The 13694-nt window shown below is 43.9% G+C and overlaps 1 protein-coding gene across 2 annotated transcripts in view; it reads right to left on the reverse strand.

Moving 5' to 3' along the window:
- Window positions 1-13694, reverse strand: part of CRMP1 (collapsin response mediator protein 1) — a 51781-nt gene that overhangs the window by 7462 nt on the left and 30625 nt on the right. For both annotated transcript variants that reach the window (XM_069793832.1, XM_069793840.1), the window contains exons 6-10: window positions 12505-12585; window positions 9129-9197; window positions 7001-7121; window positions 5750-5906; window positions 1113-1254 (exon numbers count right to left, since the gene is read on the reverse strand). In XM_069793832.1, coding sequence (XP_069649933.1) covers window positions 1113-1254; window positions 5750-5906; window positions 7001-7121; window positions 9129-9197; window positions 12505-12585 — 570 coding nt within the window. The remainder of the gene's footprint in view (window positions 1-1112; window positions 1255-5749; window positions 5907-7000; window positions 7122-9128; window positions 9198-12504; window positions 12586-13694) is intronic.

The raw sequence follows: 13694 nt of genomic DNA on the forward strand, positions 1-13694 counted from the left end.
TTGAACTTTTTATACAGTCAGTGATGGCTTAATAGCAGCCGTACACAACAGCTATTTGATTTCTCAGTAGAGTATTTTGGGGGTCTTCCCTGGCAATAAGCAAGAACAATATTCCAAGGAAGAACAGTGCCAAACTTTTTAGTATTAAATAAACACTTATTTCCTGCTTGGTAACACATGAGATTTGCAAAATCTAAGCTACTCAGTGGTGCAGGACTGAATGTTTCCACCTGTAAATCCCATGTTGCAGCCCTTGCTGCAGCTCCTTCCCTTTGTGGGAGTAACAAAAGAGAAATATTACTGGCTGGCTGCATTTTGCTTGCTTCCCTGCTTTGCTCCTATATGGCAGGTATCTGAAGCTGCTTCTGTGCTTGGAATGTCAACAGCGGTCCCTGAAGAAAGTGGTTATTAAGCACAGTCTGGGAGAAGTGCTCATGAGAGCATTGTAAATACTACCACTTCCCAGTTTGCAATATGCATTCGAGCACAATGCAATGTAAGGTCATGAGTGTGTGTGTGTGAGTGTGTGTGCATGGGTGTGTATGTGAAGGCGGACAATGGAGGGACAATATCATTATATATTAGGATCCATGGAACCATCAAAAAATTGCTAACTTATACCAGCACCCCACCACAAAAATGCCAGTATGAATTACATGCAGCGTTCTCCTTCAAAGCATTTTATCGTCTAGCCTCAGGCTCGGCTGCCATCCATTTGTCATTTCTCAAAAATGACGAGACGCTTTCCAAATTCAAACAATCCATTCATCACATTTATATGGGGTCCACTTCAAAATCATTAAACTGCTCCAGATCCTACATCTCTGAGAAGCATCCGCTCCGACACAACCAGAAATTTGAGCTCTGGAGTCTGTGAAGCCTCAGGTCTAATAAAACACAATGGTGTTGCAGTGTCAAAAGTGAAACACAGCCCTGAGTTTATAGAAATGGAGAAGGTTTTTGAAATAAACAAGTCACCTCGTAGTAGACCTCTCTCAGGGAGTTCTCAGAAATATATTAGAAAGTCACTTAAGTACTGGCCAAGAGTCTCTTGGCTTTCATTATTCAGCCAACACTCAATTTCTTTTTAGTCCATAAAAGTAATTACTTACTACAGCCTTGTCCCAGACGACAGTCATTCTTTCCTCAATTCCGTTGACGCCTTCAGGAATCATAGTGAAGTTGTCCTTCCCAATGGCTTTCTGGGCAGTGCTATACGGGCAATGGCCACTTCCCGTCACCTGCAGGTCCCCACTGTGGAGGCAACGCAGAGAAGCTTTAGACCGCCCATCACCAAGGTTACCTTCGTCTCAGACTAGCTGGTGAATGGACCTTTCAAGCCTACGCACCAGAGGCATAGGCTGTACATCATGTCAGCAGCCTTTACATGTTGGCTACAGATCACTGGAGAGCGACAATGTAATTGGAGATCTCCGCTTTCCCCCAGGAGCACCCTGAACTCCCAGATTACAGCCCCCTCGGGTTTCAGGCTGCTTATCGACAGAGATCAGGCACAAGCCCACTAACCAGGACAAAGGATCGCTCTAGGATTAAGGAAATGATCGGAAGTTTGTATGAGATGTCTGCCACTCTCGAGATAAGTTAATTCACAACCATGTTGAAAAATAATGGCAGATTTTACAGTGCAAAGTCACGAGCATCGAGCTTGTTTCCCTGCATTTCTCCCCTGCACATATATTTTTCTTGCAATACTTACACAAGTATTTCTTGTCTGACCTTTCAAAACAGAACCATGAAAATAAAAAAAGGAAGGAAAGTTTTTGATCAGGTAGTCTTCTAATTAAACAAAGAAAGGCATAGGGCAAGTCAAACATGTACTCTGCATTTATCTAACTTAAAGGTCTTACACAGAAAAAAGGCATGGAGTAAAATACAAAAATAGCTACCAAATAATAATGCTTTTCTTTGAGAAGTTGTTTTTTCAGCCTAGAGAAAATTTTTTTGCAGAGAGCAGAACTGGATCACAGCTGGTCTCGGGAATAAGGAGGAAGAACATAACCAATATGCAGAATCTTGCAAAAATAGAAAGATAAAAAAGAAGATAGGTTCTTCAATATCCACAGGAAACAGGTGATATTTTTAGGTCTTGATTAAGCTTACAGGAGTCAAGCATATTAAAACACACTATGATTTCTCTTCTGTCACTCCAGAAGGACGATGTCCCCAAGAGCCTGTCGTCCTTTTCTTTAACTGATTACGTAAGTTCCAGCTCTGAAACATCTGAATTATTCTGGTCCTCAAATTTAGATTCCAGCAAGCTAACAAATAGCCAAGTACAGAGGAGAAAAGTGTCACACATCAGTAATTCTAATGTAATTTTCTGGGCTGCCAGCCCTGATGATTGCTGACAGCCAGAGAAGAACTTTTGGCATCTTTTCTGCTTCTTCACCATGCTCACATCCATCCACCCATTTTTTAGCCGAAGCCAAACCCATGTATTTAATAGCGAAAAGGCAGCTATGTTTTAGCTATTCCTGATTATTAATGACTGCCTGCTGTTACTCCATAGGATTAAACCATCAGTTAAACATTCCTTTATTCTAACACAACAATAAAGTCAGAAGATTGCAATGCCATTTCTTCCTTTTTGTTGCTCTTCTGTCAGCTACGCTTCTTGTGGCTTACCCCCTTCTCTCTTCTCCGCACTCCAATGAATACCACCATGAAAACATGAATGCCACAGCCAGGCCCTGTATCACTGCCCACTCCCCTGAGGTTATGCTGTGTTTCTTACACCACGCTATTAATTCCTACACCTGAAAGATAAAAAGGAGTTGCTTTCTCTGAACTCCCATGTTCCCTCTCCTCTGACATCTAATGACATGCACGGCACTTCCCGGTCTACTCAGAAGAAGGTTTCTGAAGCTGAAGCATGTCGCTTGAGAGCTGCCCAACACCTCCTGGTTAGCCACACGGGCGCTCCTACGGTCTAGATATACTCTACTGTCAAATGGGGGATGAGCATCAGATCAACTAAAAAACTGAGAAACAAGAAGGGATCACCACGGAAAACATCTCCAAAGGAGGGACTGGTGAGAATTAACAGTGGTCATATGTGTATCTTTAAATGCCACATCAATACCTCGTCATCTTATTCTTCACCGTAAACAAGGCTTTCATGGCAGGCTACACCTTCCATGAAGCACCAAGATCTCACATCTCTAGTTCAGAAGAGATGGCAGATCACAGCGGCAATAAGGCAGCAGTACACCACGGAAGGTGAAGGCTACCTCAGGTGCATGGCCCACAGGTGAAACAAGGACCAAATCTCATGAGGCAAATCCAATGTGGAAACCCCATGAGACACGCTGGATTTTTACGCATTCAGCTTTTCAGTGAAAAATCAACACTTTCTGTGGAAAAGAGCACAAGCTGTATGCTGCATGCTTGCAGAGGAAGAATGTTGTAAGGATTTTTTAATGAATGTAAAATATTGGTCTCCTAATGAACAGTGCAATAGAAAAGTGAAATACTGTCTTTACCATCATCCTTGCATAAAATTCCCCACAAATGCATAGCAGACTGATAAAATATACAGTTCTTTTTTTAGTTTCAAAGTATAGATTTAAAGTATTAAAACTGAAAGCAGGCTAAGCTGCTGTCATTTAAGATCTAGGACTTTAAGCCAGTAGAAAAAAAAAGCCATTTTTACATGCGTGGAGGATAATGAAAACTTCTGTGCCTCCTCAGTTTGCCTTTCTGATGTTAGTGTTAAAAAAAGTCATTATTTGGATTCCAGTTCTAAAAATTCTCTTGCTATTTTGGCTAATCTGTTTTGACCCACATACTATTATTTTGGGACTCTCTTCTAGAACACATACAGCCATGTCTGATAGAGTAAAGAGCCAAAGACTTTGTTACACATCTACATGTGCTAAGAGCCTTACCCTCACACAATGAGCTTCACTCTTCACGGTGCTGATAGTAACGGATCAGACCAGAAAAATCATTTTTCTTCCTTGTCCTTATTTTAAGGAACAGAAAGCTCAATTATGGAAAATCATTTCTGCCATAAGACTGTCACAACAGAACAAATTCCTGCATATTCTTACCAGAACTGCATGTAACTCACAGCTCAACTGTGCATTCATTAAGAGCGCCGCCCATGCAGCATCATTAGGGCAGCTGAGCTAAAACTTGAGTTTGGTGGACTGCACAGCCTGCCCCAGCGTGTGCGAGGAGAGATGGGTGCATACTGCAGCAGTGGCATTGATTGATAGCAGCTTCCCATGACCGGTACGTGCCCATCCACCTAAAGGGCAGCTCTGCCCAAGCCTGAATTACACACGCGGAGGCCTTGTATTACCAGGCACACTGGCACTGCCTGCCACACAGCCTGCCACTTAGTCATGTGGAAAACTAACCTCAGGGGGAAATGTTTCCTGAAGACCAATGGGTCACTTTTAGCGTTCAAATTCTCCTGCTCTGTCTAGAGCCCTGGAAACCCTAGAAAGGGGAGGCAGCGGGTGACATCAGTGCCACCACATGGCATTAAATAGCATTTTGAATGGTGAGTTGAGTTCCTCACTCCAGCACTAGCAATCTGTCCTGGTGGGAATTCAGCTGTGAATTTCCATACCATTTCAAAGCAGATGGTCTTTTGCTTAAGCTGAAGAAGACCCACAGTTGGCTACAGGCAGGAAATACTTTCAGGGATGAGTTTACGGTCTGGGCTGCTGGCAAGGCATTGCTGATGTCTTCTTTTCTATATGAGAAAGACACTTCTCCCTCTGCTGTCCACATTCCTTTCATCTCTCTAGGGATAACCCTCTCCCTGCCAACCTGAAGACAGTCAGCCCATACCCCTATCCTGTCAAGTGATGGTCTCCAGTCACTAGCCTGTCTCCACCTAAGTCCCTACAAAGTCTCCTTTGTAATCCACTCTGGCCTCTTTCTCCTGCCTGACAAACCTTCTCTAGATGTACCACTTATGTTTGCTGACTTCCAGCTTGAGGACCCTGGAACCTATAAAGACAACCTAAAAGTAAAAACAATGCTGCAAGAACTGAACACAAGTAAACTTGTATGATTTTGGTCCTTCCCAGATGAAGACATACCAAGTCAGAAGTTTGCAATACACAGGAGCTAAAACCACTGAATTCTGTTACAAACACTTTAAAGTTAGTTTAGGACAGCCTAATTATCAAAAGTGCTTACAGTCCTGCACCAGCTTTGGCAAAAATTGCACCAGGGAAGTTTTCTCCATTCCAGATATCTCTGCATTCAGGGACAACCCTGATTTCAGGAGCTGTGCTTGCCAGATATGACCAGGGGCTTAAACTGAGTCTATTCTCACAGATGGGGATCTATCCACCAGGCTGTTGCTTAATGCTGGACGGTGAGGATGCCATCCAATCGTATATTAGCAATTTGGCTGGAGAAAACAGAGAACTAGGGAGAAAACCAGTTTGAAGTCCTGGGCTAAAGACAATCTAGCTGTACAACTAAGAATCACTTGAAAAGCAGAAAGAAAAAGAATTAATTCCTGAATAACTAGCAGTTACCTCTCTAACATGCTAACCAGGAGCTAGAAAGTCCATGCCTGCTCACCTGACTGACTGCCTAAACACAGGGATATATCAGCATCCCTGGTTCTCCATGGTCCCTTCTCTCCTGTTTTCAGGTATGAGACTGGTCTACAGGAAACTGAGCGGATTCCTGGATGCTTCATCCCATGCGGCTTTTGCACTTGCCTGACCATCATCCTGTAAAAAAACGAAGGTCTTACCATGCTAAGAGCGAATTTAAGTGATCTGGAGTGGTAGGATCAGGGCTCAGAGGTGGCGAGGTCACAAAAGCTGCAGCCTTGGCCCAGTTTTTGCTCCAGTAATGTGTCCCATCTGTCCCCAAGCTGGCAGTGATCGGCTCTCCAAAAACAAGGGGACCTTGGGGAAAGCAAAGATATACAGGATGTGATTACAATCCACTCTCTCCTCAGCACGTTATACTGCTTACAGCATGCAGCCATGTATAATTTACGCATTGCTACGAGGCCAGTGTAGCTCCCAGAAAATTAAGCAGCCCTGGCTTTGTCTGTATGATAAAAAATTAATCAGGAGGCTCTCTGAGCTACACATGCTTTTGATCAGCATATTTGCAAAGCTCCCTTTCTAATCCAGAAGGAGACAGTTCAGATCTGGTTTTAATTTGTACTGGTTTAATCACAGCCATGTTCTCTACGTTGCTCTGCTTCAGAGTGTGTTTAAGTGGAGGATGGGCTCCAGCAGACAAATGCCTTTTTACTACTCCCAGGTTGGGCACAGCACCAGCAGATAGCAGCATATGGTCCTCACTCAGCACCATACTCCAAGTCTCCAAGAATACAAATATCAAGACGCTATTTTGCTCTTTGGCTTTTCCATATTGCTCACGCACTTTGTAGCACCAACCAGGAGAACAGTCCTGACTCACAAACGCAGCTTCGAAAGCAGCTGCCTCCAGGCTCACAAGTCCCTTTCGGGTGCTTTGTAACCTGGATCCCTCCACAGCCCCAGCAAGCAGTGTCGATCCGCAGATGTCCCCCGTGCACATCTGACGGTGTCAGCCTCCAGCAGCAAGGCCAGGAGTTATCTCTAACAGTAGGTTCACTGCCCAAACCACCCCTCAGAGAGTAATACCCTGAAATACCCCCAAAAGGCACAGAGGATGTGCTAGACCCTGATAGGAAGATAATATCTCCCTCCCACGAACAGAGATACTGCAGTCTAAGGGAAAAGTAAAAGGGAAGACAGGATAAAGAAGAGCTACAACACAATCTTCAAGGGGACAGTTTGTGGGGAGAGTTTCTCAACTGAAAAATGCAGAAGGATTTCCCTTCATCTTTCTCAGCTATAAATATTTAGGGTCTGCGATGGCGTTACCATTCTCCGATAACCTCTCCCTGTATCTTGTGATTTGGGTCAAGAGGTACAGGTTTTTCTACTGAGCTTCTATTCAACCAAAAAAACCCAAGTTTGGGGGAGAAAAGGAAGTCTCTTACCTTTCTTTCTGGCCAGGGCAATGATATCAGCCGCACTCTTGCTCATCACCTTGGTGATGTACACTGGGCAGTTTATTCGACTGGCAATGGTGATGGCACGGAAAACTGCTTCTGCTTCAAGCTGAGGAAAACAAGGAGGAAAAAGTTAACTGCAAAAGCAGACTGAAGAAAAAACGAACTGGAGGACTGACCCATGTTTCTCACTGTTTAGCAACAACTCTTCAGGGATTGGTTCTGCTATTTCCATAGAGAGAGATGCAGTGCTGGGAAAGAGGGCACTAACCCAACCTCAGACACTTTGTGTTAGGAGTAACCACAGCCAGGCTGTACTTGCTAATGGGGTGCAGCTGCCCCAGCACAAATACAGCTCCCTGGCACCCTGCACCCCAGGAGAGGTCACATCCAAGCAGCTGATGGGGCTTCTCCTTACCTCCCTCCCACCCTTCTGCTTCAGACTTCTACCCTGCAGTCGGAAGGAGAGTGAAGCAAGGAAACATTGACCGAGGTCAGAGACAACCTCTGAGCTCTCCCTGGCAGCTTACCCTATGCAATCTGTACATAAGGATAAGATGACAGTGAATGTAAAGTATTCTCAAACAGCAACTTCAGCACTATGGACTGAATTTAGCCCATAATCCATAAAAGCCTTTGAAGCATCGCCCAGAAGTCCCCTCCGTCAGCAAGCATAAAGGCAATCTCCTCCCAAGAAACCATCTGGGACGTAGGCACACAAAGCAGTCATCTTCAAACAGAGAAGCAGTGTTTCCCAGTGGCTCTGGAGACTCCTTTCCCCACTCATGAGTTTTATACCTCCTTCCCAGAGGGACTCACGGTATTGGCACTTTAATACCTAAAACTCTGTTGTGACTGAAAATACTGACTCAACACTACAGAAATTTCTCTCCAAGAATTGCGCTAGAAAAGTTGAGCAACTTAGCCCTTCCAAAACCACATGGCTTAATTCAGACTGTCACTTCAGGTTGTCCTAGGACTTTATCACAACACGTGCTCTGGAAGCCCCAAACACACCCACAGAAGACCAGGGAAGGAGGCAGGACCTCTGTACCTCAGCGCTGGGGCTGAGGTGGTCAGACGCATGGTCAGAAAGACGCAAAATTCCTTTCTGGAAACTGCAAATGCAGATTTTCCTTAGGTCCTTGTTCTCATTAAAAGGAAACAACTCCATTCTTTTAGAATAATTTAGGTGGAAAATGAAAAAGTACATGAACAGTTCAATAGAAGAATGCAACCAATTAAGCTCATTCTTTTTGCCTTGGGGAGAGGTTATATAAAGAGCTGCAAACCACAACAATCTCTTCAAATTTAACCTCAAATCCCCAGGACCATGTCTCTTTAGTCTTCAAGGAAAGCAGTCACTTCCCACTACCGCCCTCCATCATCCCATTAACAGTCTGAACTGTGTACATTAAGGAACATCCACATGACTCCACCTTTTCCTTCTCATTAAAGAAACCCTTTCCAGATGCCTGAGATGATCCATGCCAGAGCCTGTTTTTTATTATAAGAGAGTTGCATAAAATGAGCTGCCTTGCAGCATCTTTCCATTCTCACATATTTGCATTTCTGCAGCCTGCATTTCAACTACAAATGTATCAGCTGGCATAAACATAGATTATATGTAGGTGTATGCATATGCATGGTATGTATGTACACATGCATCTTATAGGAGGTTTTCAGCTAAAGCATTTTAATGAATGCAGTTACTCCAAAGCCTATCCCACAAGCTGCACTGCTGATTTTTACCCTGATAAGCTCACTTTTTTGTCATCGCAAATCAAATCACAAGGGTCATACTCAAAAAATACATGCATGACCGTGCCTCGGGCAGCAGGAGCTCTGACTCCTGAGTGTACAAGGACACGCTCATCCCCAGACCGAGGGAACGCACATGCTGCACCAGCAAAAGGGCATTTCAGGCAAACAAACAAGCTGAAGGGGACCTGGACTTTTCAAGGCTTTGAATAATACTGGAAGAGGCAGTGGGAGAAGCAGACCGTTGCCTTCCCCCCCGCACCCATCTATCATCTGCCCATACAGAAGCCAAGCTCCAATACTACATGCTCCACAAAATATTTCCATGAATGACAAAATGAGTGAAGTCTCTTACCTCCTCGGGCCTGCTCAGGGCATGTCCCTCGGGTCCAGTGATTCCCATCTCCAGGATACGCTTTTGTTCCTGCAACATTAAGAGATAAATGCTGACAACTGCTCCAGGATGAGACGCTTGCACCAGGCATCCCATGGCGGATTAATAGCCATATTGTCTGACTGCCCCTTTTTTCTCTGTGTCAATGCAGCTGCATAAGCCTGCTGCCGGGGAAGGAGGACTGAAAACACTGGCTCTAAACTGGCCTCATGCCACCCTGGTGTCTGCTCCATGCAGCCAGCACGATTTCAGGGGAAGATTTGTCTCTGCAGTGCGTATTTGTGCCTTGAGCCATTGGGCTGCACCATCAGAAATCTCCTCTTCCCTCCAGAAAGTCTTATTTGACACCAAGACACCAACCCAGGGAACAGGCTTCAATCAACGTATTAAATAGCAATTACAGATATTTCCAGCCTGAGATTCTTTCTTTACTTGCACAAGTTCCTCTCTGGCTGCAATCCATGAACCACTGCTACCTTCCTTAAACTTCTAGCATTGCTGACACTCCTTCAAATAAAGTCTTGCCTTTGCCATCCAGTTTTCTGTAACGCTTTTTCCTACAGAGTGAATCACTATATATTTCCATGAAAACAAAACAGTGCCCTCTGGTTGTGAGGGCACTGTGTCCACACCAAAAAGCCCACCTTAGGACTAATGGGGGTTTGTCAGAAAAAATCTGTGCTATCCAGCTTCACAGCAGTGAGATAATTTTTTAAAATAAAGAAAAAGCTTCACCTATCTTTTAATTTAAGGTCAAGCAGTGGCATTGGAATAAATTTCCATTTTTGCAGAAAATGGTGGTCAACGACTTATGATCTGAGGTTGGTCCGGGAGAGCAGAAGTGGGACCAGAGCTGTTGGTGTGCCTCTGACCCTGGCCTGCCCTGCCCACAGGTCTCTAATGAGCCGAGTTCAACAAATGTAATGACTCTGTGACACAGACAAATGTCCCCTAGAGACCAGGATGAAGTTCCCAAGCATACTTTACTGTGTCATCTAATAAATATTTGATCCCAGGTCCCTGAGGGTGAAAAGTTCACACATTAGCAGCATACTGCAGCAAAACCTGAGCAAGTTAATATTCACATACACTTTTGCCTTTGTTGTAATCAATCAAGGCTGAAGAGCCATTAATAGGAATGTATTAATCTGACGGTGTAATTAAGAATATTTTGGTTAGAAAATCATAATATTTCATAGGTATTCTTAAAAATAGCTGTTCTAAGTCATTAATGCAATAGCTCTGAACAGTGCCAGTTAAAGACTTCAGATAATTAAAATACAACAAAAAATAAAGTTACAACCATAAAAAAACCCTCCACCAAGATGGCAAAGAGTGGCTACACAAAGTAGGATAGATTTGCATCTTGAAGTCATAAAACACAATAAAATTACCCACTGTAAGAGGATTTGATAATGCTAATAAGATAGAATATTTGTTTGATAAGATCAGAGTTGTATTTTCACAGAGGATAGTCCTGAAAAACCTCCCTGCAGGCAGCTTTCTTTTCACTATCGAAATAATCCTTCTAAATAAAAGCATAGGGAAAGACTGATTTTATGAGACGTGGCAATGGTGAAGAAATATGTTGATGTATAACATAATTCACGTTTCTTTACTACTTCCTCTTTTCCTCTGTTCTGTATGTTCGTATTCCATGGCTGTATATTAAAGCTGATCAAAGAAAATTGTAACTGAAACGGATTTCTATCGGAAATGCAATTCCACAAGTACGCCTTGATTTTAATGGGGAATGTATCAAAACATCATGGGTGCCATTTGATTTGTTTCATTTTGCATTCATACAGTAATATTGACTTACGATGTTTCTCCTTATTCATTTTCATTCTATTGGATATTTTAGGTTGTATTAAAACTACAAATTATACATTTTGGTAGTTTTAAATGATGCTAAACTTCATGGGAAATCAGCTTCTTTTTTTTCCCCCCCTTGAATCCAAATAAGGGTTTTCACCCGGGTTCAGTGGGGGGAAGATACAACTGCGCTGTATGTGCCTGTTGACTCCTCACTAGGAACTTTTGAGCCCAGTGGTTAACTTCAGCCAAACTTGAAGGGAAAAGGGAAAGAAGGCTCTCAAAGGGGGTAGATTCTTACCAGGCAGGTAAAGGACAGAATCCCACACGAGGGAAAAAACAAAATAAACCCATGTGGGCGAGAGCCCTTACACACTGCCCAGCCACTCAAACATTCACTTGAGGTTCTCCCTTAACCATGAGACAAGGTGGCTTCCCTAGTCCAGTTCTCAAAGACAACTTGTTTTTAGCTATTGTAATTTCCCTGTCAGCTCTGCAGCCTAGTCCTTAGCGGATAAGCCAGCAGATAAAGAGCTCAGCAGATAAATCAGTCCGCTCACTCGGAGCCTCACGGACCTCAGCGGAGCTCTATGCACGTACAAGGGATCAAAGGAGGGAGACATCTCTGCGACAGCCTGTCGGGGGGTCGAGTGCACCCATCACACAGCCTTGAAAGATTCCTCTGCCACAGACGTACAGAGTCATAACAACACCCACCCAAACCCACCCATTCTGTTGTATAGGGGAATCCTGGCCTCTGAAAGACCAGCGGAAGGTTTACTATCGACTGCTGTCCTTGGGATACCTCTTTCGATGTGCTGTGGCACAGACCAGAGCTCCGGCACACTCCGGTGTGAGGACAGTACCCGCGCAGGGGACCCGACCTCCACAGACTGCACTGGGCATCCGGGACATTTTCATGGAACATAGTGAATTTGAGCCCGGGTTCCTGGTTCTGAGAGGCATCTTCGAAGAGCATGACTTACACATGCACATTTTTAAAATGTTTAGAAGATCACAGTGGTTTGTTATTCTCAAGCTTTATTTATAAGAATATTCTCAAAAATAAATAGGTCTGAGAGCTTTACCACCCACTCCAAACTCACTATGCTGCTCATGCTGATAGCTGCAGCAAGAGGCATTACCATAAAGCTTCCCAGCTCCACGTTTTGTCCCCAAAATCTGTGAGCAAGGCTTTACACTGTTCTGCTTCGCTCACCTCTGCTGGATTCAGAAGAGATCTTCTTGCTTCCTTCTGCCCCCCTCATCCAGTCCTCATCTGCTGCCAAGGCGAGGACCTGTCTGGATGGCTGCTCTACCTCACAGATGCTCTGCCAAAGCATGCAAAAGGGCCTCCATCCTCTCATCCCAGGCTTTATACCAGCACTGTGTAGGGCATCAGGCTCAATTAAGGCACCTACCGGGTAGTTCCTTCCCTCCTATCCACACTCTGACTGAAGGGTTTTACTTCTCCTCTCTTGTGTCTACTCACAAAACAAAGCAAAAATGACAGTTCACTCACCTGAGCTATCAAGTCTCCATTTTCAGCATGGACCAGGATAACAGCCCCAAGACTTTTTAGAAAGGTAAAGGCTTCATAAAGCTGCAGATAGGACAAAGAAGGAAACACTGCTGAATAAGGAAAACACATTACTTAACACTCAGACCTCTCTGCTCACCTCAGGTTTGTACCTTCTATGCTGGCAATTGTCTAGGTGAATAGCAAAATATCTCCCTTTTCCACTCTCTGCTTTCTACACAGAGCCTGAGCTTCACTGCTTGGTGTTGACTTACCCACCAGCCAGCCCCAGGATGAGCTTCTGCCCTTCTGCACCAAGACAGGGTCAAAAGTCTCGAGCAGGGTTGCATCTCCCTCGGACATAGTGCCTCCCCCAGCCCCTTGTACTGCAGGGCTACCTCTTCACACCCTTCCACACAGGCCTAAGTTTAGTGAGCTGTCTCTTTTCCACAGTTTTAGCAAATGTAAAATGGAATTATTCCCATGGACTACAGACACTTTTAGTACAGCTAGAACACCTCTTTCCTGAAGTGCAGGCATTTTGCACCATCTTCTTAGAGCAGATAGTGTCAAGCTCTCACCAACTTCTTTAATTCTGCAATTAAAAGTCGCAATACTTTCTCTAGAGCATCCTTTTTTTTCCCCTTGCTTTCTAAGATTCAAAACCCACCCATACAGAAAGGAAATAGTTGATCCTATTGCTTTCACTGAGAATTTCTGAGCACAGATCTACTGAAATTCAGTTCCCTTTCCAGAAGTTATTCAGCTGATGTGTTCCCTGTTTAAACCAGACTTCAGTAATGTGGGAGCCCAGTTTTCAAACACAGATCAAATACTGAAGACATGGTTTCTTCCGTGTCCGCTTTTGCACTAGGGCACTTCAGCTAGCATTAAATGGGTTGGAATACACAGCTTGCAACATGCGCATTTAAACAAGGTAACAGGCATTAGTCTAGCCACACATTAAACTTTTTGATGTATTTCTCTTGGCAATTCCAACAGGGAGTTGAATTTAACAGGCACTGCCTCTCAGAGAATATTTATATATTACTATGTCTAAAATTCCAATTAAAACCACATGTATTGGAGGTGTAACAACAGTTATTTAAGAGACCGAAAGCTATAGCTCTGGGAATAAGTAAGAAAGAAACATTTTCTCAACTGAATAAGCAAACATTATTATTACTAACAGA

This window comes from Haliaeetus albicilla, chromosome 1 (assembly GCF_947461875.1).
Source record: "Haliaeetus albicilla chromosome 1, bHalAlb1.1, whole genome shotgun sequence".
Taxonomy (NCBI): domain Eukaryota; kingdom Metazoa; phylum Chordata; class Aves; order Accipitriformes; family Accipitridae; genus Haliaeetus; species Haliaeetus albicilla.